General features: G+C 43.2%; 1 protein-coding gene across 3 annotated transcripts; it reads right to left on the bottom strand.

Annotated features, from left to right (window-relative positions):
• Window positions 1-175: 175 nt before the first annotated feature.
• Window positions 176-24,777, bottom strand: snx9b (sorting nexin 9b). Of its 3 annotated transcripts, none has more exons than XM_056294314.1 (19): window positions 24,099-24,777; window positions 22,091-22,177; window positions 18,380-18,454; window positions 16,918-17,049; window positions 15,689-15,784; window positions 14,452-14,617; window positions 10,779-10,917; window positions 10,435-10,519; window positions 9,632-9,757; window positions 9,181-9,298; window positions 7,899-8,029; window positions 6,448-6,551; window positions 6,195-6,298; window positions 5,887-5,964; window positions 5,444-5,520; window positions 2,278-2,367; window positions 1,916-2,030; window positions 1,684-1,775; window positions 176-1,482 (listed from the first exon to the last, which is right to left on the bottom strand). In XM_056294314.1, the coding sequence occupies exons 1-19, from the start codon at window positions 24,108-24,110 to the stop codon at window positions 1,435-1,437; spliced, it is 1,875 nt and encodes a 624-aa protein (XP_056150289.1). In that variant the 5' UTR covers window positions 24,111-24,777; the 3' UTR covers window positions 176-1,434. The 3 variants fall into 3 exon arrangements, with proteins under 3 accessions (XP_056150289.1, XP_056150290.1, XP_056150291.1); XM_056294315.1 differs by having other exon boundaries at window positions 15,707-15,784; XM_056294316.1 differs by lacking the exon at window positions 15,689-15,784 and having other exon boundaries at window positions 24,099-24,775.
• Between the last annotated feature and the right edge of the window lie 3,184 nt (window positions 24,778-27,961).

Below are 27,961 nucleotides of genomic sequence, written 5' to 3'. Positions count from 1 at the left end.
AGGCCACCAACTCATTCTCATGCCTGCCCATCTCCATGTTAAAAAATCCACCGAATGGAATAAGGACTTTTCTGTGAGCAAGTTCAACTGTGCACATCTGAGACTAACAGAAATGTCTTTTCCCCCCCTCATACTTCAGTTGACACACATGGACAAAGGCCAGCAATACACTGAATGAATACAAATCAGTATTTAATAAATCAATTCAAAATTTTTGCTCATCTTTCTAAACATATTGCAAATATTTCTATACATAAAATAGTAATATCTCAAATGACTGAAAAATACACGATAACCAATAGATATATATTTGTATTTATCAAGTGATAAGAAAAGCAAAGAATGAGAGGATGAGATTAAAGAATGATTGAAGATTGCGCTGTGAAATGTTACAGCAAAACTAGAGGACAAAATCTCTTGTTTCAGTCCCAAACTCCAAACTAGTCTTCATTTTTCACGGTTAACAGACATCTATACGACTGCAAGTATTGTCGATTCCATTATATAAAACTTCATTGTCGTGAAGAAGAACACAAAGGGCCACTTCTGCCGTGCTGCGATAGAACCACTGTGTTTGGCACTGACTCAAGGGAGGTATTGTTTCCCGCACTTTTGGCTTCCATGCATGAGGCAATAAAATGAACAAACTCAACTCGAGTACATTTGGACTTTTGCACAGATATTTAACATTTCTATGCACCAGTGACCTTCCCGAAAATGTAAACTGCAATGTCACTGCATGCAGACGGGGGAAACCAGCAAAGCATTTCTACTTTCCCCAGAGGACAAGGCACATTGATAAGAGGGTGGAGCTTCCTGTTGGGGACAGAGGAAGTCAAGGATGAAAAGAGGCGAGGCACTGCCAGCAGTGTTCAGGCACACTCACGGGCGACAAGTGTGGAGTCTCCCTCTCCAGATAGGCTTTTAAAGTAAGGGAACGTAAAGCACACATTGTGACATGCTATGTATAGTTTGTACTGCAGATTGCAAAATGCAGGACATAAGTACTTTCTGCAGAAATACATGTGCCAAGTTACTGAAACTCTTGGTTGAGGTCCATTAGGTAAGAATATGAAGGCAACACTGTTACTTACTTAGCTGTTGACTTCCTTGGTCATGATTTGCTGACAGGAAGTGGTATGTAGTGCACATCTGGACAACCATTGTTGATTTCAAGGTACCAGTGTTTGTACTTGTTGATAGAACTGTTATATAACTTTCTTTTCTAAATGCCAGCCATACTTTCAGAGATACTGTGACAGAGGATAAAACTGACTACAAAGAAAGAAACAATAAGGCAGGGGGAGAGAGAGAGAGAGAGAGAGAGAGAGAGAGAGAGAGAGAGAGAGAGAGATGGGGGAAAAATAAAAGACATTTGGATGTTAAGCTGGCGTGATTCATCTTGTAGCTTCTTCAGACTAACAGCTGTTGCTTCTACATGGTGGTAAACTGACTGTGTGCTTGTCTCAGCTTTGCAGCAATCTGGGGGTAGAGGAGAGACAAAAGAAAGTTCAATACATATAGAAGCAGAAAGTATTGGAAAAAAATAATTTGCTTACTCAGATGTTATGGTTTCAGTATTTCTAAGATGGATGCACTCTTATTTCCAAAACAAGGGTGATGGACTGCTACTCATTTTGACAAATGTTGGGATTGGGGGGAGAGAAAAAAAACAGTCTTTACCGTCTCGTAAAACTTGACTTGCTCCTCCAGGTACAACTGCATGACCCTGTTGTAGTCGTAGATGCGGTTGCTATGGAAGTGGTTCATCTCAGCTGTGAGATGGAAGAGGTGAGAAATCCACTTTTATCACATTACGATACAGCTCTACCTCTATAAAGTGCACAATTTTTGTTTCAGGCAGCTTCCACTACCACAAAACCTGCTTGGGCCTCGACTGAAAATGCACGCTTACCTTGTAGTGCATATGACATGGTGCTGACTCGTTTAGCCATCGTGACCTTTTCCTGAGGGGTGATTTTACTGGTGGCCACCAGCTTGTCACCCTCCTTCACCTTCTCTATGGCTGCCTGGAGGCGTTAAAAACACAACCATCACTTGTTTCCTCCCGTATGGACAGAATACCACTGAACTGGTTTGGTGATTTAGCAAACTGACATATTTAGTAAAGCAGCACTTTTAGATTCTCAGTAATTTAATGTTTCAATCAATGAATCAGTCAATGAGACACCCCAGTTGTGTGACCAAGTGCAGGCTGGTAGTGTTCATCCCTGTAGTGTTTCTGTTGGAGTTGGCATGGCACCTGAGGAAATGTACCTTATGTACTCCGATGGTATCAGGGAAGCATCCCAGGAGACCCTTATATTCGTTGTTGGTCTCCATAAGAAAGTGGAGGTCTTTTTTGGGCTGAAAAGACAGCGCACACATTTACAACAGCACACAGGCATGAAACGACTAAAATAGGAGAACGCCAGACTTCTATTTATACAGACACATGCCCGTCTCAAAGTGGGACAGTAACCAATGTCAGCACAGGGACCCACATACAGTTCTGAAAATGATAAGAAGAGGGGAACAAAGCGGGACCAAGATGTGTTGTCGAAGCAGTGACAACACACCAAGAACTCAAGTTTGTTACCACAGTCTGTTAAAAGAAACACTTAAATAGGAAACGTAAAGTTTAGTATAACTTTCTCACTATTGGACCACGGATTCAGCTGAACAGAGATTACACAGCCAGACACTGGAAAAAGAGCCGATACTGTCAAGGGGGATTCAAAGAAACCAAATGGAAGCTGCAATAACGTTCTGCTGAAATAACTAAGGATGAGCAGGATTAACCAACTAGCTGTTTAGAAATGTGCTAAACAATAACATATCGCTACTGGTCGTTTAAACAAAACTCTTTGTTTTGAAGCAATCCAATGATCCTTACCAGTTGTAAGGTAAAAATTAAGAAAACAACTGAGTGAGTCAGTCTTTAAGAAGCAATGATTCCTTATGAAATCTCAAACAGCACATTGCCAGGAAGCATTACGATGTGCTACACAAACATCTTAAGGCCTGCGAGCTGCAAATAGTCTGTTTTACATTTGTAATTGTCCCTAAATTAACAGTAGGCTACACAAATAATTCTCAGCTATCCTCTATTAAGCTGAATATCGGCGCAAAATGCTTCTGCAAATGAATACATTTCATGTATTCATTCTGAACAATGCCTCGCCTCACATACGGCAGCTTTGAATTTGCATGTTGAGCTAAAGGCATAACAGCCTACATCACATTTTCAATACTCTCCCATGTCAACATAAAGCTGACTGGAATTTGCCTTGGTGCAACTCAGGTTACAAGCAAGGCGCAGGACACCAGGAAAACACACAGAAACCAGCTGTGCTACAACACACGGGAGAGAATAAACTAGTAAAATAAGACGATATAAAAACAACAAACAGAAAAATACACCAGTGGGGAATATCATTAAAATCAGACCACCATTGCCAATTTATTCACATTGGTGCTGATGATGTCCAACCAAGTGAAGTGAAGTGGGCACCAATATCATAAGCATCTAAAACTCATCTAAATGACATCAGTTTGGTCCCTTTATCTATCTATCCATCGATTTTCCAGACTAGTCAGTTGACCGGTTACGTACATAATGGTGGTTTAAACAGAATCGGTATTAACCGAAATGCTCATCCCTACAATTAACCCTTGAACCCTTGGCGCACTCACAGTAAGTATTGCTTTCCTAATGGGTGAATTTGTCAAGGGAATGCTGCACGCAGGCTCTGTTGGGGGATGAATTGGTAAAAGCGAGTATGAGACACACTGTGCTGTATTTTACCGTCTTCAGTTGAATCCATGTATAGACAAAAGCTCTATGTCTAGACATAATGGATCACAGGTATCACTAAACTAGAGCCAAACACTACAAAGCCCCAATAAATTGTAAGCGGTCACTGTTACTAGGTAGAACTGGGGTTGAGGTGAAAAGATAAGTCTTGCGAGGCACATTCTTACCGGATGAATCCTCCTTGCGGATGCTGCTGGGACATCAACAAGAGGGCCCAGGTTTGATTTCAGTACATTACCACTCAAATCAGCTCTTACAAAACACCGAGAGAAGTTGTGTGGGTTTCTGCTGAAAACAGCCTGCCACCCCCTTGAACTATTTCCTTTTCAGATACCAAACACTTAAATGTCAGAACAAGCCGTTGAAGGGGTCAACACAAGGTCACAACTAGGTTCATAAATGGTGCAAAACGAGGAGAGAATTCAGCAAACGTTTACGGACTTTCAGCAGAGATCATATTGTAACAGCAGACAGTGGGGTTAGTTGGGAGAGAGTTAACACCATGGGGTGAAAGGTTTGGTGAGGAGGCCCAAAATAGACCAAGACACAAGGAAGGAAGATGGAGCAACAGGATGCTGCTACCCCTGACCCCCCCCCCCACCCACAGTTGGGGGAGGGGGAAAGTACATTTTGCATGGCTCAGAAGATTTACATTGAACTCAGGGGTGTGAACAAGAAAAAAAATATATAAAAAACGCAAAACTAGTTGGGCTAAAAATAGCTGGGCTAAAAACAGATGAACACCAACATTAGCTATTTTGCCATGTAAATGAAAAGTGAATTTTAAGCAAATTTTTGAAAAGTACAAATATTAAACAATCTACCTGTGGCAGAACTACACAACCAAGAAATTCAGATTTTCAGTTTCCATTACTTCTTTTTTTTCTCCCCAATTGTACCTGGCCAATTACTCCACCCTTCCCGAGCCATCCTGGTCGCTGCTCCACCCCCTCTGCCGATCCGGGGAGGGCTGCAGACTGCCACATGCCTCCTCCGATACATGTGGAGTCACCAGCCACTTCTTTTCACCTGACAGTGAGGACTTTCGTTGGGGGGACGTAGCGCGTGGGAGGATCACGCTATTCCCCCCAGTTCCCCCTCCCCCCTGAACAGGCGCGCTGACCGACCAGACGAGGCGTTAGTGCTGCGACCAGGACACATACCTACATCCGGCTTCCCACCTGCAGACACGACCAATTGTGTCTGGAGGGACGGCCTACCAAGCCGGAGGTAACACGGGGATTCGAACTGCCAATCCTCATGTTGGTAGGCAACGGACAGACGGCTATGCTACCCGGACGCCCTAATTTCCATTACTCTTAAAAGATGCAATCATCTCTTTCACCTCAAAAGAGCCTAAAAAATTTTTGAGATGTGAAAGGCAACTATTTTTTTACAGATTTTCACACCTCCTATTCTGCTTTACGCACGACTTTGAAAGTTGCCTAAAAATAACTTGATGGAAAGACAGCTCCTGCTTGGTCTCTGGAGCTGTTGCAGTTATTTCAACAACACTGGACCAGTAATACCAATGCACAAACAAACAAACAAAAAATAAAGACAACTGTCATTTTGTCCATTTGAACAGCTGTGGTATTGAGTTGAAGGCGCGGACAGAGGACATACCTGCTCCGCCACCATCTGAGCGATCTCTTCATACGTCTTTCCCGCAGCTGTCATGGCATCCGTCAGAGTGGCCTCTCCTATAAAGAGAATAGGTTAAAATAAATGCCACCGCCATGTCTTTACAGAATTTCTCTCTCGTCTAATGTCATATCAGGTGCAAACGGGAATGTTCTGTGTTAATCTGCTGCAAAACAAAACCTCTCTAATAGCTGCAACAAAAAAAAAGCAGTATTCTGTAATGAATTCACACTATCGTGTCTATTAATTGTTGACATAGGTAAACACAGACAACAGTGCTGGATATGTCAACTGCAATATCTACTGATTAGATGACACAATAAAGTGCTACACGCGACAGGCGGAGACTGACTGGCTCAATTCCAGCCCAGGGCAAGCAAAACAAAGGCGGAAATAATGCCAAATACCACAGTGCATTGCAGTACCTTGGTATCCACTGCTGGTGAAGACAGAGGAGAGGTTTTGGAAGGCTTTGCCAATTCTCTGGTATTCCTTTGGTAAAGCTGTGGAGGGAAAACAGACATAAAAGCACAAATGCCAACACGTGCACATACACACACACACACACACACACACACACACACACACACAGGAGAGAGAGGAAGAGAAAGAGATCTAAGTGAATCCATTTAGTGAATCATACTCAAATATAAACAGTAATTACAGCCCAAATTCAAGGTGTGCTCTCTGCATAGCTACGCATTTATGCAGCCTCTGTGTGGTGTGTACGTACGCCCCGTGCATCTCTTCCAGTGCTCCTGGCCCACCGTGAGGATTTCCTTCACCCCGTCATCCATGGCTCTGGTAAACCTGCTAAACTGCTCACATTTCTGCTCCCTGTAGAGAAGGAAAACATGGCCATTGTATGTGTGTGCATGGGCAGATACAGGCATTATCTATTGAGATACTCTTTAAAGTTCAGATGGCCATTTTAAAGTGGTATTCTGTTAAAATGGAGTGCTAAAATGGAGCATAATCTAGCTCACACTTCTACAGGGTCCATGTCTGCAGCTTCAGGCTCTATTGTGGAGAAGATCATCACTCCCACCGTCTCATCCTTCTCTGCTTTTCTCTTGCCCATCTTCCAGTCCTGCAGAAATAAATGTATCATTGTGACTGACCATAATAAACAGACAATACCTCATTCATCTTCTGTTAAGGACAGATTATCTACAAAATCTATTACATGTCTAACTTCCCACTGTACACTGCAATATAATTTAAGCAACCTTTTAAATAGGATTGGGTCTTGAGCCAGTTCTGACTTGGAACTTCCAAATTTTCAAGTACATGACATTTCTTGAGAAATATGAATTTGAAGACACTTTATCAAATCCTGAAAGCACAGTTTCAATCGTATTCGCAAAATTAATGAACTGCACTGAGCATTAAAAAAAGTTTACAAAACATTTTAATAAACTGCCATGACCTGCTCCCCTCACTTTATCACTGGTTAAATTGTGTGTCCATACAATCAAGACAAAACCAACCCTACTTCTGAAGCCATTTCTTCCCCCCCCAAATACCACCTCATCTTCGAAGTGTTGAAATATAAATACACATTAGCTGAGGAGATGCATCCCCCTCTGGAACCCCCTCCCCAAAGACATCAGCAATGGCACCACTCAGCGACTCACCTCGTCAGAATTGCTCTTCATGTGTGACTAATTTTGTGCATTTTATGTTTTTGGTGTGTAAAGTGTCTGAGTATTTTGTATTATTATTATTATTACTAAGTGAACACTCAGAATCTGCTGTCTGTGTAGCTAATTGTCATTCAGAATAATACTTAAATAATCTTCAAGTAATAGAAGTTTAGCTATAAAACATTTGTATATAGTTGGTAAACGATCTATGAAGTACCGTTTTCTAAGTACTTTGGTGAAGGCCATTAGGTAACATTTTTGTTGACACACATTTATATAATTCATTCAGTACTCAAACCGCTTTTCCTGCTCAGGATCGTGGGGATAATTGAGCGTATCCCAGCAGTCATTGAGCGGCAGACAGGGAGACACCCTGGACAGGTCGCCAAACCATCACAGGGCCCGCCCACACACACACACACACACACACACACACACACACCACACACACACACACACACACCTAGGGACAATTTAGTGCAGCTGATTCACCTGACCTGTACATGTCTTGGGACTGCGGGAGGAAACCAGAGCACCCGCAGGAAACCCACGCAGACACGGGGAGAACATGCAAACTTCACACAAAGGACTACCTGGGACGACCCCCAAGGTTGGACTACTGTGGGGCTCGAACCCAGGACCTTCTTGCTGTGAGTTGACTGCGCTAACCACTGCGCCACCGTGCCGCCCACATTTATATAATATTTTATAAAATACATACTATATTCAATTATTGAAGTAGACACTGCCTGATGCATTCAGGGTGAACAAGCAGTGGGAGTATTCCATACCTTCTCATCCTTGTAGGTGAGGAAAAGCTGAAATACATCACTGCTGGAGATGACCGGGTGCCTGCACATCCGCGTCATCCAGCCCTGCAAACGCTCCATACGCATCTTGATGAATTCCTCCTCAAAGCGCCCTAGAAAGGAGGGGAAAGAAGGCAAAAGGAAAAATATGGATACAGGAGAAAAAGGGAACCAAAAGAGAAGAAAAGAGAAATAGTTAAATCTGAGTTGTGTGTTCTCTTAATCACATGTATCTCTTCTTTTTTTTGGGCCCCCCCTTTTTTTCTCCCCAATTGTATCCGGCCAATTACCCCACTCTTCCGAGCTGTCCTGGTCGCTGCTCCACTGCCCCTGCTGATCCGGGGAGGGCTGCAGACTACTACATGTCTCCTCCGATACATGTGTGGAGTCGCCAGTCGCTTCTTTTCACCTGACAGTGAGGAGTTTCGCCAGGGGATGTAGTGCATGGGAGGATCACGCTATTCCCCCCCACTTCTCCCTCCCCCCTGAACAGGCGCCCGACCAACCAGAGAAGGCGCTAGTGCAGCGACCAGGACACATACCCACATCTGGCTTCCCACCAGCAGAAACACCCAATTGTGTCTGTAGGATGCCCGACCAAGCCGGAGGTAACACAGGGATTCGAACCAGTGATTCCCGTTTGTAGGCAACGGAATAGACCCCCATGCTATCCGGACGCCCATGTATCTCTTTTCTAATGGTGCATTTACATGCTAGCGAAGTGAGGGACATCATTTTTGATGGAAATATGTGGCAGTCGGGTGTGTGGGATTCTGGGATTGGCAGCAGAGTGGAGAAGATGATCAGTGGCAAAACAATTGAGAATTTCTCAACTTTATGAAACTGAGCAGTGAATTTCACCAGGCAGTGGCCAGTCAGATAGAGTAGGTGTGCTCCAAACTCTGCATCTCTCGAACAAACATTTAAACTAGTCATTGTAAAACTGAAAGGACACAAAATTCAGCAACTGCATGGTCTGCATGGTCTACGTCTTCCCTCAAATACTCAAAAAACAATTTATGGGGACCATTAATGTGAAATAAAACATCGTTTACAGACAAGTCCGCCATGTTTGCTCAGTTGAAACTGGCAGCAGAAACCAATGAGATACATTTGTCCAATCAGATTGCTTAATGTTATGAGACAAAGCGGCCAGTGGTTGGCAGAGAGGGAGATTTGCTCCGTTGGCATGGTAACTAATCATGGTATGGTAACTAGGGAAGTGGTTACATTTTGATGGCAGTCGGAGAACTAATGGGTGTACCTGTCACTTGCTTGTCGGGTAAGGAAGGGATGGGGATGGCTGACCCAAACTTGTCCAGGAGTCTCTCGTATAGCCAGTCGAAGTGCTTGTATCTGTGATTGACTGGTCTGTTTGTGGTCTATAAACCCATAAAATGAAGTTATCAACACTTCAGGTCTGCAAGGTATCGGCATAAACTGTATTATACTGTACATTACAAGTTGAGTAAGACTTCATTATGTTTGTTTGATGAGGTACTGAAATGCTAGATAATGTGAGGTTTTCAGTAATGCAATTTAATGCCATACATCAGTTCACCTTGTCTGATCACTTAACTGAAATATCAAGATTTACAATGCACCTAAGAATATGTGAATGGGGTTGAACTTGGTCAGCTAGGCTCAAATTCAGTTTAGTAATAATATTAGTAAAAAAATAAATTAAAATAAAAAAAAACCTATTGGATACTTACATTAGCTGTGATTTGGTACTCAATGTAACTCTTCAGGCCATACATCTTGGTGCCTTTTTTGGGGTCGGCCACCACACAGTCTAGCTGGCTATCTGGATAAGACCACACCGGACCAACTTCCCCCATCTGAGCCCAGGGACATTAGGTTCAAAACTCAACCCAGAACACTTTAGAGTGCAACAAAAATTCATTTAAACTGGCTCAATGAAAAACAGTGTTTTGGAAAAAACTATTAATCCTATAATACGGTAATAACAATTTGCATTACAGAGAGTTGAATCGGCTCATTTGGACACAACGTTTACTGAGAGAAAAGCTTCATCACTCATCTAGGTGACCTCTTCAGTCTCAACTGAGCGCAGGTATCCCCACCCTTATAAACAATACAGTGGCATAACGAACGAAACCAACAACCGGTTTCATATGCTTACACACTTAAGATGAGTGATGAAACATTTCTCTCTCAATAAACGTTGTGTCCAGATGAGCCGATTCAACTTTCTGTGATTTCCTTACCTGGATTATTGAGCATGCATAAAGACATAGTTAGTATGTTTACTTTGACTGAAATACAAATCTAATCTACAAGTACAGACAGCTGTACCAATTATACTCATATGCGTCATCCAGAAAGGGAGCCACAGTATTACAGACAAGTTTTCTGTTCTATTCTATTAAACTATCTGCTACAACAACAGAAAGCTTAGGATATAGATTTAAAAAGCACTGTGCTGATTAACAGTCATTCTCACTGTTAATGGTAAGACACTGATTAGAGATAGTGGCAGATTTGCCCAACATACATAGATACTAAGCTTGTCTTTGCCCTTAACAAGCTGCTTGCACAGGAGGTAGAGCTCTGGACCAGACTTGGAGAAACCAGGAAATCTGTTCAGAGGGGATTGAAAACAACTTTTAAGAGTTCGGAAACATTGGACGGAAACAAAGAAATAAACTACATTTCTCTCAGAATGAGTTTTGCAGAGAAGTTTCCACTTGGATTCAAAACTTTTTTTTTCCAAAAACAGTGCCTCCCCGTATTTCAATGAGAGCTTGCGAACTGCTAAAGAACAGAAGCCAACCAGTACATACAGCTAAACAATGTAGCCTACAGAGAAGCCAAGTTACATGCTAAACTGAAACTCACTTGTTGAGGGAGATTTTCATGGAGGAGCCATGAGCTCCGCCTCTCTGCATAGCTCCACTTTCCCCCGATTCAGACTCGCCGTAACCTCCAGAGGACTTGACATCATCCCATTCATCATCCCACTCGTCGTCCTCTGCTCCTACAAGCAAACACAAATTGTTCTCCATCAGTAGCCACATGGAGGACAAAGCAAGCAGCAAGTACACCTGGTGCACACACACCTGGCATTTCAGCGAACGAACACCTCTGCACCATATAAACTGAGGTAAAACTCAAGCAGGAATCTCACTAAATCATCACAGCAAGCAGCAAAATCATGGAGGTTTAATGACACAGTACAGATTAAAGTACCTCACACACATGCCTTTAAGTATGTTAACCATTTCTGAAAAATCCACGGTGAAAACTCGAGTCTTTGTGAGTGTTTCATGCCAATCATCTCTCAAAACAAACCAGAACAAAAAGCCAATGCGTGGGATACCTGCATAATCAATAAGGTAAGGATATGGATAGATGTCTTTGGTGAAAGGAAAAAAAAGATGAGAAAAAAAACATTTGTTAATTCTTTCCCTCACCATTCATTTTCCACATTCTCTTAAAACAAAACAAAACACAACAAAAAGAAACAACGCCTTTGTGCTGGAACTGGGGAAACCGGCAAAGCCAATGAGAATACCATGTACGTCTGAGTCATTCATGAGGCCAACTTTCCCATATCCTGGAGCACACAAAATCATGACCTGATTGTGGTTTCCAAATACTGGATCACCAAAAGTCGTGCCAAGGACTGACAAATGAGCAAAACCATAACCAGCATTTTAGGACATGTGTCAGCTTTAACCAGCCCATGTCTGAGCAGACCTGGGTCAAATACCGTTTACAGCGACAGCGTATTAGGGCCGTTGTAGATAGAAACTTTTTTTTAAATTATTATTATGGAGCTGGGGAGGGGGGTAATATTCTGAGAAAAAGCACAGAATTTACGAGATTAAAGTCGTAAATTTATGAGAAAAACCTGGGATATTCTCTGAAATTATAAAGTCATTCATTTGCACAAAAAAAACTAGAAAATTCTCAAAGATTAGTCACAAATTTACAAGAAAAAAAAAACTCGAAAAAATAGTGTATTTTTTGTCAAGGAACCACATCACTTCACTTTGCAAAGTAAGCTCAACCTCACCACACTACAGATGCGGTCGCTTGCCGTGTATTATGCCTGCAGTGGATGACCTTATCAAATTTGCAATCGGATTTAGCAATAAGGCAGTACGGTGGCGCAGTGGTTAGCGCGGTCGCCTCACACAGCAAGAAGATCCTGGGTTTGAGCCCCAGGGTAGTCCAACCTTGGTGGGTTGTCCCGGGTCGTCCTCTGTGTGGAGTTTGCATGTTCTCCCCGTGTCTGCGTGGGTTTTCTCCAGGGGCCCCGGTTTCCTCCCACAGTCCAAAGACATGTAGGTCAGGTGAACTGGCCGTACTAAATTGTCCCTAGGAATGAATGTGTGTATCTGTGTGTGTGTGTGCGCGTGAGCCCTGTGATGGCCTGGCGGCCTGTCCAGGGTGTCTCCCCGCCTGCCGCCCAATGACCGCTGGAATAGGCTCCAGCATCCCCGTGACCCTGAGAGCAGGATAAGCGGTTAAGACAATGGATGGATAGATGGATGGATTCAGCAATAAGGAAATACTCCTTATTTTAACATCCAATCATCATATTGTAAGCATAAGCATCTAGACTTTGAAGAGACATTGCCGTGAATTGGGCCTATTCAGAAGAAAACTCTGATTTGGACGAGGTGATAGCTTTTGTGCATCAGGAATTATAACGCAATGGACAGATGCAAGGACATCGCTGGTAACATCTACGGTCAATTCAAACGGGATTTGCGGTACAGCAGGACAAAATACAACAGATCATCCAATTAATCGATCTTCAAGGTGTGGAGCCCTTTAGTGTTGTACTGCCGGCACCCAAGACGCTGTGCTCTTGTAGGCAACACACCTTAAGGATCGATTAATTTGATGATCTGTCGTATTTTGTCCTGCTTTATCACAAATCCTATTTGAATTGACCGTACATGTAACCAGCGATATCCTTGCGTCATAGTTCCTGACGCACAGAAGCTTCTCACCTCATCCAAATAAATACGTTGTTTTCATCTGAATAGGCCCAATTCACGGCAATGTCTCTTCAGTCTAGATGCTTATGATAATATGGTGATTCTGGACCAAAATCAAGAGTATTTCCTTATTGCTGAATCTGATGCAAAGTGTAATTCGATAAGGTCATCCACCGCAGGCATAATACACGGCAAGCGGAGGCATCTGTGGTGTGATGAAGTTGATCCCACCTTGCAATGTGGGGCATCTGGGTAGCATAGCGGTCTATTCCGTTGCCTACCAACACGGGGATTGCCAGTTCAAATCCCCATGGTCCCTCCGGCTTGGTCGGGCATCCCTTCAGACACAATTGGCCGTGTCTGCGGGTGGGAAGCCAGATGTGGGTATGTGTCCTCGTCGCTGCACTAGCACCTCCTCTGGTTGGTCGAGGCACCTGTTCGAGGGGGAAGGGGAACTGGGGGGAATAGTGTGATCCTCCCATGCACTACGTCACCCTGGTGAAACTCCTCACTGTCAGGTGAAAAGAAGTGGCTGGCGACTCCACATGTATCCAAGTCAAGTCAAGTCAATTTATTTTGTATAGCCCAATATCACAAATTTCAAAATTTGCCTCAGTGGGCTTTCCAAGCAATACAACATCTTGTCCTTAGACCCTCGCATTGGATAAGGAACAACTCACTCAGAGGAGGCATGTGGTAGTCTGCAGCCATCCCCGGATTGGCAGAGGGGGTGGAGCAGCGACCGAGAAGGCTCGGAAGAAAAAACACTATTTTTCCGAGTTTTATTCTCGTAAATTTGTGACTTTAATCTCGGAAATTCTGAGTTTATTCCTCAGAATGTCCTCCCCCCGCCTTCCTCCCCCAGCTCATATTTTTATTTTATTTTTTTACCTACAACAACCCTAATATGCCATCGTAGTTCACAGATTCTCAGTGCTGAAGTAAACTGCTTGGAGTGCCAGACTGGTAGGGCTATTTGCATCAAGACAATTCAGATTCAACTAAGTTGTCAACCAGAGAGAATTGTACTCACTTTTACTTTTCCTGGAATTTTTGTAATGTTTTCCAATTCATTATATTATTCTTTGAGGCAAAACACCAACCTGACACTCCACCCAGATTAAAACAAACACTAGGAATAACTGCAAATGCTTCCAGCCCTGACCCTGCATAGCTTCATACCCTTGCTGGCAAATTCACGTATGATTTGGCTGAAAAATAAACCTTCACATTCTTAAAGACTGCAATTTTACACAGTTATGAAACAAAACTTTAAACAAATATCCTGAATTTCTACAGTGTTACTACCCTAAAGAAAGACCAAGGTCTTTTAATCCTATAGCCTATTTTGTCAGCTCATCGATGCAGATAAACTAGATCCCTTAAATAAAACTTATAATATAGTTGGTACTCCTAAAAGAGGGAAATTGTTGGTGTGCATTACTGACTAAATAAAGGCAATAATATGTTGTTAAGGCCGCATCTTGTCCTGATTAGAGACACAACCCCCCCCCCCAAACTTCCTCATTACATTAGTGTGACTGAACAGCTCTGTTTACCTGGGCCTTGATAGGCCTGAGGGTGGCTCTGGGCTACAGAGCTCCAGGGGTCAGCAGCAGCACTCTTTCCAGTCTGGCTGCCCTCTGGCTTGGATGCCCAGTTGTTGGAGGACCCCCCCGTGGCATCTGTGTTCCACACAGACCATGGGTCATTACCATTGCTAGCCTGGAAATGAGAGCGAGAATATGAGAGAAAGAGTGAGTAATTGTGGGTGTGAGCACAGTCCATTTGATGGTAAACTCACAGTAGTCATATTAACATGCATTTTCAGAGGCATGATACGAACTCCTCTCCGACTGTTTTGCTTAACACATGCAATACTTACAATGCAAAACCTAACCTGCAAATTTTGAAAGAGGTCCATGCTCAAAACCGTGCATACATACACATGCCCTCTGTATACAAACACAAAACTTTTTTTTTTATGGTATGCTGAGGCCAAAAATGAAAATGCATGCCGCGTGCACATCGAGTGTAGACCACACTGTCAGTCAATATGCATTTTATGTATGTGTGAAGCATGTATGTGTATCTCTTGGTTGAGATCAGAGTCAGTCAGGAATAAAGCATGGATAAAATGGCTTTAAAATTACTATGTAATTTCAATATTTATGCAACAATGGCTGATAATATACAGCAAAATGTTGAAAACAGCAGTAAACAGTAGCACACAATATAATACAATTGTATAAAGTACATTCAAATACACAGATACATATAACAGCAATTAATAATTAAAAAATTGCTGCAATGACAAAACTTTCAGCAGAATTACCTTGGTTTCGCTTCATCTTAATGATCACAAAACAATATCATACGACACAAACAGTTTTGCACCCACCGTGTCAAATAACAGCATTAACGTGATCATTGATTACAGATGATCTGGTCATCATCTATAATAAATGCTTCTGTTTACTGATAACTACTTGATTTGACAGTATGATTATACAATGAAATACAGGGCGTGAGGATCAGCAATTCTGATATTTAAAGTGGTTGGCTTCTTTGTGGTAGTTTTGATCAATCAGTTATAGTTAGGCAGTCAATTGGTGGTGTGTGTCGATTGGTGGTGTGTGTATGTGTGTGTGTGTGTGTCTAGCATAGGGTTGAATAGGGAGAGTGAGGGGAGATCATGCTTTTTGCAGGCTGTGGGAGAGGGAGGAATTTGTGAGTAGACCGATTGGGGCGGTGAAGGGGCTTCGGGGCAGTGTGAGGGTGCTTGTGACCCCTTACCTCCCCTGTAATTGTTACCTCATTGAGGGATGGGAGGGAGGGGGGAGCCGGGGTGTCAGGGGTGTCCGGCTGGGGACTCAAGTCCCCAGAATTGACCTTGAGAGGAGAAGAAGATGACAGTGACATCATCACAAAGTGCCAGTAGTGAACGGGTAAAACCCAGGGAAGGACAGCCCAAGAGATACCAGATGCAGGTGGAAGTGAGAGAGTGAGTGGGAGAGAGAGAAGTGATCGGTTGCTATAGTCACCACTTTGGTATATGGACATATTTCTGTTCACCCACCGCTCTCACTTTCATGAACTTTTGTTTCCCATCGTCTTAAACCTGTGTTCATTTGTAAAGGACCTGACCGTGCAGAAATATCATCCACACCAGCTGGTCTCACTTCCACATCCTAGAGGGTCCCCCGCAGACAAAAAAAACACGTCAGTAAGCCTCTGAGGTCATGCCTTACTTCTGCTTCCTGCTCCTCTTTTGAATTTTTTTTTTCAAACAACCATGTCCCTTCATCAGACATATTCAGCAGAAAGCAGCAGTGTGTATGTACGCTATGCACTGAAACGAGTACCGGGAGGTGCAGTGAGGCAGTGAGGCACTGTGCCATTCAATCATGTCATATTTCACCATGTGACTTTAAGATATGCCAGTGCAAAATTTGCATTGGGGTTTTCCTCCTTTTGAAGAAAAAAAAAGTTGTTTAGTATCTTAAATACACTACACGGCCAAAAGTATGTGGACACCAGAACATCACACCCATATGTACTTGTTGAACATCTCATTCCAAAACCATGGATATTAATATGGAGTGGTCCCCACTTCGCTGCTTTAACAGCCTCCACTCTTCTGGGGAGGCTTTCCACTTCATTTTGGAACACGGTGGCAGGGGTTCACTCCCATTCAGCCACAAGAGCATCAGGGAGGTCGGGTACTGATGTTAGGGAGAAGGCCTGGCTCAACAGTCGGTGGTCAAATTCATCCCAAAGGTGTTGGATGGGGTTGAGGTCAGTGCTCTGTGCAGGCCAGTCAAGTTTTTCCACACCAAACTCAGCAAACCAAACCATGTCTTTACAGACCCTTGCTTTGTGCACAGGGGCACTGTCATGCTGAAACAGGAGAGGGCCTTCCCCAAACTGTGGCCACAAAGTTGGAAGCACACAATTCTCTAGAATGTCACTGTATGTGGTAGTATTAAGATTTGTGTGTGCCGAAGAAGTATGCGCCGAGTTACCTGGTTTTGGGGGGTCACTGATGCGGGAGCAAAAGCATCAAAAAAGGACAGGTCTGGAGGAGCAACATGTCCTAAACTCGGAGCAGCTGCTGTGGTTCCCACCCCTGCAACTGACGGGAACTGCTTACTGAGCTACAAAATAGGGTGATGAGAAAGAAAGAAAGAGAAAGGGAGGGAGAAGAAACACTCTCATCATTATAACACATCCAGATACTGGGCTGTGTTCTAATGTCTTTTAAAGGTGCATTCCTCAGAGGTAAGGTGATCGTGTGCCCTCGGCGTGTGTTGCCGTCTGAATTCATTAGCTTTCTTGATTAATCTAACATATGACAGCACTGACATTTAACACTGAGGTTTTTATATTTAAATGCACTTTACATAATAATACACAACCACTTTAGGGCACTAAAATATGCAATTCAACACTCGGGAGAAACAAACACTTAAGAGTTCAACACCTTTCACAGACTTTTTCAGTTCACCTTTATTGTTAGACTTCCTCAGTGACTATTTTTTTTTCTATTCAATATCAATTTCAAAAGAGTAAAATGAAACAGAGATCTTAGATTTGAGCAACTCTGTATCAGCCCGTTATATTTTCAGTTTAAAGATAAGCAAATCAAGAGTAAATGGCAAGCAATTTTAAATGGGATGGGAATGTTTTGATCCGGAGACAGAGTCAAAACAGCTGGAGGGCAGCTGGGGAGGTAACTAGAAGTCAAAGAAACACACACCCACACATGCACATATTTCTGTGTGTACACATAGGGGAAGCAACAGATAAAGCACATCCCTCTCTCTGTAAAAACACGCATACAAAGTATTGTTAGTCTGTGCCGCTGTGCTCAGTAATGTTTAAAGTATGGCTAAACTGTTGAACAGACTTTTCCATCTTGAGCTCTAATTCTCTCTCTCTCTCTCGCTCTCTCATCACTACCACAGTGATGAAATCATCATTGGACCAAGATGAGGAGTCACACACACACAGACGCAGATACACAAGTGCATACGCACACTTTTAAGCAGTACTCTGAAGGCGGCACATCCTGTTTTTAACATTCAGGTGAAAAAAAGAAAAGGTACAACAAAGTAAGCTGCAAATTGGGAACATTACTATTTCAAAGGAGGACATCATTGAGAAATCTAGTGGAGAGTTATATATTAAGACATTTCTAAATGTGAAAAACTTCTCTTGCGTTATTGCATGTATAGTGAAGTAAAGTAGAAAAGAGAGCCAGTGCACAGTTTAAGATGAAGGCACAATGTCAAAACGTTTTTCATCTACATTTTGTTTAAGAAAAAAAAAAATGTCAAGGTAAATATGTCAAAGCCCATTTCAAATATTTGGGACTGACCTGGGCCGAGGCTAAACCAATAAACCTATTCAGCTCTGCATCTACTGTAAATGTGAAGAGAAAATAAAGGGGGCATAGAGAACATTCCAGGCGATTCACTCCCTCACCTCGATGTAGTCCTCTGGCACCAGACCAACTTCTCCCCTGGAATTCTGTGCTTCAATCCAGCCCCCTCCAATATGCTGAAACACAACGAGACACAGCCTAATGCACCGGTACAAGTGACTGTTTTGGATCATGGGTGGCTAAAATAGGTGTGCAATGTAACTGGGACAAATTCATTGGCATTTCCTGTGTTTGGCGAACAAGTAATTTGCCTGTCACCTCCTGATAAGTCATGGCTGGCTGGAAACAGACTTGGCTAGACAAAGTGACATAGAGAGTGGCCTTTTAACTGTTATTGACTTGCAGTGATGACATCATGTTTGCCCCCTCTTTTTCCCTTTCACTTTCTGCAGTACAGGTGTCTACATCATGCATGGCAAATCATGCGAGTCAAGTCTTTGCAAGGCATTTGTTTTACAATAGCTACAGTGCTGTCGAGCTGGTATATTCACAATATTTACAATTATACTTTTAATACCAAGACTGCAACTTTAAACAGTAAAACATCTAATAAATCCTCTCTAATTTTAAGCACGTGGTCAATGTGAAAGTGAACTTGAACTTTGCTAAGTCCTGTTCTCATTTTTTTTTGTTGCATAAAATAGGACAAGCTCTGTGTAAAACATACTTTTTTTTTTACTTTCCCTTAAATGTAATATTCAGTTTTTAGCCTGTACCACACACCTGATGGTACTGGATCTTGACATTAATTAACCTCAGTATTAGCCCTAAATTGGACAGAGGTCTTGGCAAAGATATAAATAAAAAGCTCATTTTAAAAGTTAAATTTGAAATGTACCCTATTTTATTTTAAACTCTGCCACCAAAACAAAATGATGTTAAAGGTAGAACGAGTAGGATTTTCCAAAAAAAAAAACAAAACAAAATAATGTATGGACTCATACAAACTGAGATGGTTTGGACATGTGTGGAGGAGGGACGCTGGGTATATTGGGAGAAGGATGCTGAATATGGAGCTGCCAGGAAAGAGGAAAAGAGGAAGGCCAAAGAGGAGGTTTATGGATGTGGTAAGGGAGGACATACAGGTGGCTGGTGTGACAGAGGAAGATGCAGAGGACAGAAAAAGATGGAAACTGATGATCCGCTGTGGTTACCCCTAACGGGAACAGCCAAAAGTAATACTAGTAGTAGTAGTAGTAGTAGAAGACTCACACAAAAAGAATCCCTCTCAGTCATCACTTATGACCCACTTGATGTGTGTGGCGGTGTCTGTATCTGCAGAGACCCTGTCCCTTGCTTGTATTTTCTTATTTTTCTTATTTTGCTGTGTACGGGACGTTTCTGGGCGTTAACCTTTGGGCAGCGGGACTCTATAAAAACGTAGCGACCAGGTGCCGGATCGAGATCATAAGCACGCATCCAAAAGGAAGCTATAACAATGGTGAATACAGCGCCGAAAAGACGCAAATATGGGGAGTGAATCTGGGGTTGGCTTTCACCAGCTGGCGAGCACTGAAGGAGAGAATAGGAATGAAGAGTGACGTGGAGTTGGCCTGTACACCGGGATGTGTTCTGGCAACTGCAGTCACAGGGCATCCTTCTGGTGTCGTTGAGCAGGGGAGGAGGGGCCACCTTTGAATGTTGTGTTTACAAACCCCAACAAATCCTACTCGTTCTACCTTTAAATAAAACCAATACCAGTATTATTATTTTTGATCATTGCCATACTGCCAGTGAGGGGTGGAAAAAAAATCCTCTGGTAATGAGCGGTCCCAAATTTAACATCAATAAACTAATTCATACTATTTCCATCCAACTAAAAAAAAAAAAAAACCCTGTCAGAATGTACACAAGATAAGTACAGTGGTGCTTGAAAGTCTGTGAACTTATATGACCAAAACATCATCAGATTTTCACACAAGTCCTAAAAGTAGATAAAGCGAACCCAGCTAAACAAATGAGCCAAATGTATTATACTTGGTCATTTATTTATTGAGGAAAATGATCCAATATTACATACCTGTGAGTGGCAAAAGTATGTGACCCTCTTGGATTAGCAGTTAATTTGAAGGCGAAATTAGAGTCAGGTGTTTTCAATCAATGGGATGACAATCAGGTGTGAGTGGGCACCCTGTTTTATTTAAGAACAGGGATCTATCAAAGTCTGATCTTCACAACACATGTTTGTGGAAGTGTACCATGGCAAGAACAAAGGAGATTTCTGAGGACCTCAGAAAAAGCGTTGTTGATGCTCATCAGGCTGGAAAAGGTTACAAAACCATCTCTAAAAAGTTTGGGCTCCACCAATCCACAGTCAGACAGATTGTGTACAAATGAGGGAAATTCAAGACCATTCATTGTTGCCCTCCCCAGGAGTGGTCGACCATCAAAGATCACTCCAAGAGCAAGGCGTGTATAGTCGGCCAGGTCACAAAGGAACCCGGAGTAACTTCTAAGCAACTAAAGGCCTCTCTCACATTGGCTGATGTTAACGTTCATGAGTCCACCATCGGCAGAATGCTGAACAACAATGGTGTAAATGGCAGGGTTGCAAGGAGAAAGCCACTGCTCTCCAAAAAGAACATTGCTGCCCGTCTGCAGTTTGCTAAAGATCACGTGGACAACCCAGAAGGCTATTGAGAAAAATGTTTTGTGGGCCAATGAGACCAAAACAGAACGTTTTGGTTTAAATGAGAAGCGTTATGTTTGGAGAAAGGAAAACACTGCATTCCATCGTAAGAACCTTATGCGATCTGTGAAACATGGTGGTGGTAGTATCATGGTTTGGGCCTTTTTTGCCGCATCTGGGCCAGGACGGCTTGTTATCATTGATGGAACAATGAATTCTGAATTATACCAGCAAATTCTTAAGGAAAATTTCAGGACATCTGTCCGTGAACTGAATCTCAAGAGGACGTGGGTCATGCAGCAAGACAACGACCCTAAGCACACGTCATTCTACCAAAGAATGGTTAAAGAAGAATAAAGTTAATGTTTTGGAATGGCCAAGTCCAAGTCCTGACCTTAATCCAATCGAAATGTTGTGGAAGGACCTGAAGCGAGCAGTTCATGTGAGGAAACCCACCAACAACCCAGAGTTGAAGTTGTTCTGTATGGAGGAATGGGCTAAAATTCCTCCAAGCCGGTGTGCAGGACTGATAAACGGTTAACAAAAACGTTTAGTTGCAGTTATTGCTGCACAAGGGAGGGGGAGGGGGAGGGAGGGGGAGGGGGAGGGGGGGGTGTCACACCAGATACTGAAAGCAAAGTTTCACATACTTTTGCCACCCACAGATATGTAATATTGGATCATTTTCTTCGATAAATAAAGGACCAAGTATAATATTTTTGTCTCATTTGTTTAATTAGGTTCTCTATCTACTTTTTTTAGGACTATGTGAAAATCTGATGATGTTTTAGGTAATATTTATGCAGAAATATAGAAAATTCCAAAGGGTTCACAAACTTTCAAGCACCACTGTACTGCCCTTAAGATGAGTAAAGGCAATGAAATGCAGGACCTTCAAGTAAAACTAAACAAACGTAGGCTATGTCTAAATATTTATGGCTACTGTCAGACAGTGCAAAAGCACAATGAAACTTCTATTGTTCTTGTCCTGGTAGGCACTGGGACATTACAGATCCTATGAGGAAAAAAAGTGACAGATCAGGGGCGGTGGGATGATGGGATGGAAAGAGGGGGCTGGAGAGAGAAAAGTGTGCGGCAGAGAAGGACTATGCTTTGGCTTTACCTGATTGGTGATAGTGACTGTCTCGCCTTCTTTCACGGTCAGCTCATTATTTCCAAGCTCAGCGGTGAAATCATACAAAACCTGTGCCTGTAGGAAAACAGACTCAATCAAGACTCAAGATTACTTTATTTGTACCTAGGGAAATTAGTCCTGGACATAAAGGCTGCCACATAAAAATACATACAATATAGTGCAGTAAAAGACAAAGTGCATAGCACAGACAAGTGCATAGCACAGACAAAGTGCATTCAAATACATGCAACACAGCCCATCATTTCACAAACTCCTTATGTCTTGAGTTGGGTATGAAATTAGTTGTGAAATCAGAGCAAGACAGACAAATATAGAATCAAGTCTGACAAAGCAAGCTGTCAATCCCCCATTTGGTATTCCTGTGCTTCCTGGTGGAATGTCCACGGAAAATTAACATCTGCTCATTTAGCCGAGCTGTATTCTGATTAGACACACTGTCGTAATATTTTCCTGTTAATGTAGCCCCCCTTGAGGCGGTTAGGATAATAGGATCTTCAATTTGTCTTGGGTGATTTTACACCTAGACTTTATGTACTTTTGCTTCGTCCAAATACAACCTGGTCATCCAGGACACACGCTAAATGCCAAGTGTCAAGGAAGTCAAAATTTATAGGCAGGTCCACACCTAAAACACATGCATGCAAACTCATATGCCCCGTTGCCTATGCACTTCCTAATGCAAAAGCACTTGTGCCTAACTGTGTCTCTACTGAAATACAGTGTGGTAAAGTTAAACAGGCAAAACTTGTTCTCCCGGGCATGTTCTGCTGAGTCAAGCTAGGCACCAGTATAAACCAAAAACAAAGCCCAAATAACCGTAACCATAGCCTTAATTTGTTGAGCTTCATCACTAAAACCTAAAGTACTTTTCAGTGTCCTGGATCTCTTAATTTAGCTTTACTACTTGGCCCTGCAAATTTGTGAGCATGCACATATACAATCGTCAGTGTGGGGGAACAGACAAGTATGTATAAGATTTCACTTTTCAGAGTTCTCTGTCCTTTTTGGATTATCATCAAACTTCTACTCCTTGTTTCTGTAGATGCTAAATTTGGCCATTCAAAATTAATTTGTTCTTATAATCTATAGGCCTATGATTATTTGTCATTCATTGTACAAACTCCAGACAGTTTGGCAATATTGTTCATGAAACATTCGTGCCAATCAAGAATTACAGAATCTAAGTCATTCATTGGTGACAACAAGAACTCACAGTGCTAGACTAGCAAACCTGCCTGAGAGTGAGTGTGCATGTATTAGCCGTTTCTCTGAATAGGTCTATTTTAGCATTAGCGTCCTGGCTTCCATTGGTCAGGGAATGACGCTTTAAAATTAGGAACTACACAATAAGAGGGAGACTCAAAGGGGATCAGTGGACTTGCTCTTGTTGACTCAGAACATAAAATCAATGACCTAAACCAGCGAAATTCAGCGCTTTGGTTCAATAATTGTCAAAGTTCCTGGACAAATAATAACCCGGACGTCTGTGTTAACCAAGCTGCATGTTTAGATGGGATATTATGTTTTTTGTTTTGGAAATATTATTACCACCAACTGTCCCGTTACAACAATAACAACGAGGATTATCGTCCCCCGCGCACACGACTACATTTCCCAGGATTCCGTAGGAGCGATCTGACCCGTACTGGAGAGGTAGTAAAATGTCACAAGACGCGTTTTAATGAGTTACTTTTTCCATGCCAAGGAAAATTACTCACATTGCGCTCGAATCTGGATGGCGAGCCCATTATTTCAACCTCGGAAACGGAGTGTTGTCAAGTTTTCGGCTCTTTATAAACGCGTAAACCACCGAGAGAGGGGTTTATTTCGCGGGGAGGGCGGCGGGGCTAAAACTATACGTTTGCCCCCCCCCCCCCCAGCAAGTACGAAGCGCCGCTTATTCTCTCTGGGGGGGAAAATGACGAAAAATGATCAGAGTGTCTAACAAACACCCCTAAACCCTCGTCAGACCTACCTTGTTTGCCATGATCGGAGCGCTGAGCAATCATCACAGGCCCCCTCGGTTTCAGGATTTCAAACGCTCAGCTGGACATTTCTCCGCTGGTTTCAAACGAGGGCGAAAACACGGCAACTGGTCTTGGAGGGAGTCGCCGCAGTGCCAGCTCTTAATACATTACCGGGCGGTTCTTGCCCTTTAACCTCAGATCCAGCAGACGGTGGGGATTAAAGAGATCTGCGCAACAGCAACAAAAACCCGCGACTCCGCGGTGTCGACCGTGCAGCTGCAATGACTCCGTCAGCCGTGTGGACCGCACCGGGGGGAGCGAAACCGGAAAAGTAGCCTCCGTCCAATGGCCCCCTTCGAGATTAGCAGTACCACACGCAAAATATATATATATATTATTATCACTAATAGCAACAGTGGTGGCGATGATATAAATCTGTTGAACTACAAAAATCCGTTTAAAGTTGATTTCACTAAAGCAAATTTGTATCCATTAAGAGAGCAGGGGTAATTTAAAAAAGGCAAAATAGCAAAACCCTAAATGTCTCAAGTCGGAACCTTAAAGGGCTTATCTGACTAGTCTCGAGTATGTTTATTAGCCTATATTTGTAGCAACCCAAATTAACCCTTGATGCCGACGCCTTAGATTATACGAATTCTCTTAAGAACAACGGCGCCTGGACGTATCTGCGACATTCGCTTATCGATACGTCTGGTCAAAGTTTTGACAGCTCGGCGTGGTCAAATGGAGCGACCGAAAACTTACTTCCCACGCTTGAGTCGGCCTCTGCTGGACTAAACACAGCATTACAGTTGAAGGCTGTTCATGTGGAACAGGCGCGACAGCTGGCCGGTTGTAGTGTGGACTGGCAACCTGCAGGGTGTCGCCACTGCGGCCTTCTGTGTTGGGAGGGGCTACCTCAGAGACGATTTACAACGAGCAATGGGTCATTAGTATTAAAACATCTATGATGCAAAGATTTGTGTATTTATATAGCAGAGAGGAACAGTATATCTTTATTGTTCCTCTGATGATTGAGGTTGCCTTGCCATTATCTTCTGGTGGTCTGTATAGGAAAACCAAACCTGAATTCGGAGGACTCTTTACAGTGAGTGTGAGTCCTCTTCTTATTTCGGCTGCTCCCGTTCGGGGTCGCCACACCGGATCATCCGTTTCCATCTCTTCCTGTCCTTTGCATCTTCCTCTGTCACACCAGCCACCTGATTGTTCTCCCTCACCACATCCATAAACCTCCTCTTTGGCCTTCTTCTTTTCCGCTTGCCTGGCAGCTCCATCTTCAAGTCAGGTCAAGTCCATTTTATTTGTATAGCCCAATATCACAAATTACAAATTTGCCTCAGAGGGCTTTGCAGCAATACAGCATCCTGCCCTTAGACCCTTGCATCGGATAAGGAACAACTCTCTAAAAAACCCTTTAACAGGCAGTGGCGCCCCCAAGGGGTGGCCAGGGGTGGCCACGGCCACCCTGATACTATCCCTGGCCCCCCCGCTGGCCCCCCCCCCAGCCACGAGTCGCATATGCAGAATATGTTTCTGATTATGCATGATATGCTTCTATCTGATATTTTACATTAGGTGCTGTTCATTTAAATCAATAATGTATATTTTTCTTAACTCTCATATTGACAGTTTTCAACTAGCCTATACAGTATACTACAACAGCAGCATAGAATTCCCGAAATTCAGTCATGGCTTTTGGTTTTGGTGTGCCACCCCAAGATTTTCAGTGGCCCCATTTGGCCACCCCTATGAAAAATTTCTGGGGGCGCCACTGTTAAGAGGGAGAAAAAATAGGGGAAAACCTCGGGGAGAGCAACAGAGGAGGGCTCTCTCTCCCAAGATGGACAACATGCAATGGATATTGTGGGTACACATTTTACAGAATACAACATTGAAAGAGGATAACAGAATTATAATCCTTCTTCAGCATCCTTCTCCCAATATACCAAGTATCTCTCCACACATTTCCAAACCATCTCGCCTCTCTTCCTTTGTCTCCATACCATCTAATCTGAGCTGTCCCTCTAATATAATCGTTCCTAATCCTGTCCTTCTTCGTCACTCCCAACAAAAATCTTCAACTCTGCCACCTCCAGCCCTGCCTCCTGTCGTTTCCTCAGTGCCACTGTCTCCAAACCAGACAACATAGCTGGTTTCACTACCATCTTGTCAACCTTCCCTTTAAACTCTTGATGGTACCCTTCTGTCTCAAATCACTCCTGACAATCTTCTCCACCCACTCCACCCTGCCTTCTTCACCTCTCTTCCGCACTCTCCATTACTTTGAACAGTTGACCCCAAGTATTCAAACTCATACGCCTTCATCACCTCTACTCCTTGCATCCTCACCTTCTGCTGTCCTCCCTCTCGTTGACACATATGTATTTGGTCTTGTGCCTACTGGGGGGAGTAGGATTTGGTCTTGCTGGGGTGAGTACTGGGGGGAGAGACCCGCAGTAGCTCCTACTGGGGGGAGTAATACATTCCTCTTCTCTCCAGTGCACACCTCCACCTCTCCAGGGTCTCGTCAACCTGCTCCCTACTCTCACTACAGATCACAATGTCATCCGCGAACATAGTCCATGGAGACTCCTGCCTGATCTCATCCATCAACCTGTCCATCACCATTGCAAACAAGAATGGGATCAGAGCCAATCCTTAATTTAATCCCACCTCCATCTTGAACCCATCCGTCACTCCTACGTACACCTCATCACTATCGCACTGCCCTCATACATATCCTGCACCACTCCTACATACTTCTCTGCCACGCCTGACTTCCTCATACAATACCACACCTCGTCTCTCGGCACCCTGTCGTATGCTTTCTCTAAATCCACAAAGACACAGTGTAACTCCATCTGACCTCCTCTATACTTCTCCATCAACATTCTCAAAGCAAACATCACATCTGTAGTGCTCTTTCATGACATGAAACCATACTGCTAATGGCTAATCAGCAGCTCTCCTCTTAACCCAGCTTCTATTACTCTTTCCCATATCTTCATGCTGTGGCTGATCAACTTTATACCTCTGTAGTTGCTACAGCTCTGCACATCATCCTTATTCTTGAAAATCGGTACCAGTATGCTTCTTCTCCACTCCTCAGGCATCCTCTCACTTTACAAAATTGTGTTAAAAAAATCTTGTTAAAAACTCCACTGCCATCTCTCCTCAACATCCCCATGCTTCCACAGGTATGTCATCTGGACCAACCACTTTTCCATTCTTCATTTTCTTCCTAGCTGCCCTCCTTCATCCTCACTTTTTCCTTCCTCTGTCCAGACAACACACCAAATACCTTTCTAGCTGTCTCCCTCACTATTTCTGCAGTGGTTTCCCAGACATCCGACAACTCTTCACTACCACCCAGTGCCTGTCTTAACTCCTCCCTGAACTCTACACAACAGTCTTCCTTCTTCAACTTCCACCATTTAATGCTTGGCTCTGCCTTCACTCTCTTCCTCTTCTTGGTTTCCAAAGTCGTTCTACAGACCACCATCCGATGCAGTCTAGCTACGTTCTCCCCTGTCACCACCTTGCAGTCTCCAATCCTTTTCATATCATGCCTCCTGTCCACCTGTGTGCACCTTCCTCCACTCTTATACGTCGCCCTGTGTTCCTCCCTCTTCTTGAGATATGTATTCACCACAGCCATTTCCATCCTTTTCAAAAAATCCACCACCCATCTGTCCTTCCACATTCCTCTCCTTGACACCATACCTGCCTATCACCTCTGCTCCCTTCACCAACATGCCCATAGAAGTCCGCTCAGATCACCACTCTCTCCTCCTTGAGTACATTCCCCGCCACTTTATCCAACTCGCTCCAGAATTCTTCTTTCTATGCG

This window comes from Lampris incognitus, chromosome 15 (assembly GCF_029633865.1).
Source record: "Lampris incognitus isolate fLamInc1 chromosome 15, fLamInc1.hap2, whole genome shotgun sequence".
NCBI classification, from domain to species: domain Eukaryota; kingdom Metazoa; phylum Chordata; class Actinopteri; order Lampriformes; family Lampridae; genus Lampris; species Lampris incognitus.
This window is presented reverse-complemented; position numbering and strand designations above follow the sequence as displayed.

Coding starts and splice junctions, on each gene's coding strand:
- snx9b (XM_056294314.1), bottom strand. Junction 10,520..10,778: donor ATGAAAATCTCCCTCAACAA/GTGAGTTTCAGT, acceptor CCCTCTGAACAG/ATTTCCTGGTTTCTCCAAGT. Junction 1,483..1,683: donor AAGTCAAGTTTTACGAGACG/GTAAAGACTGTT, acceptor CTCTACCCCCAG/ATTGCTGCAAAGCTGAGACA.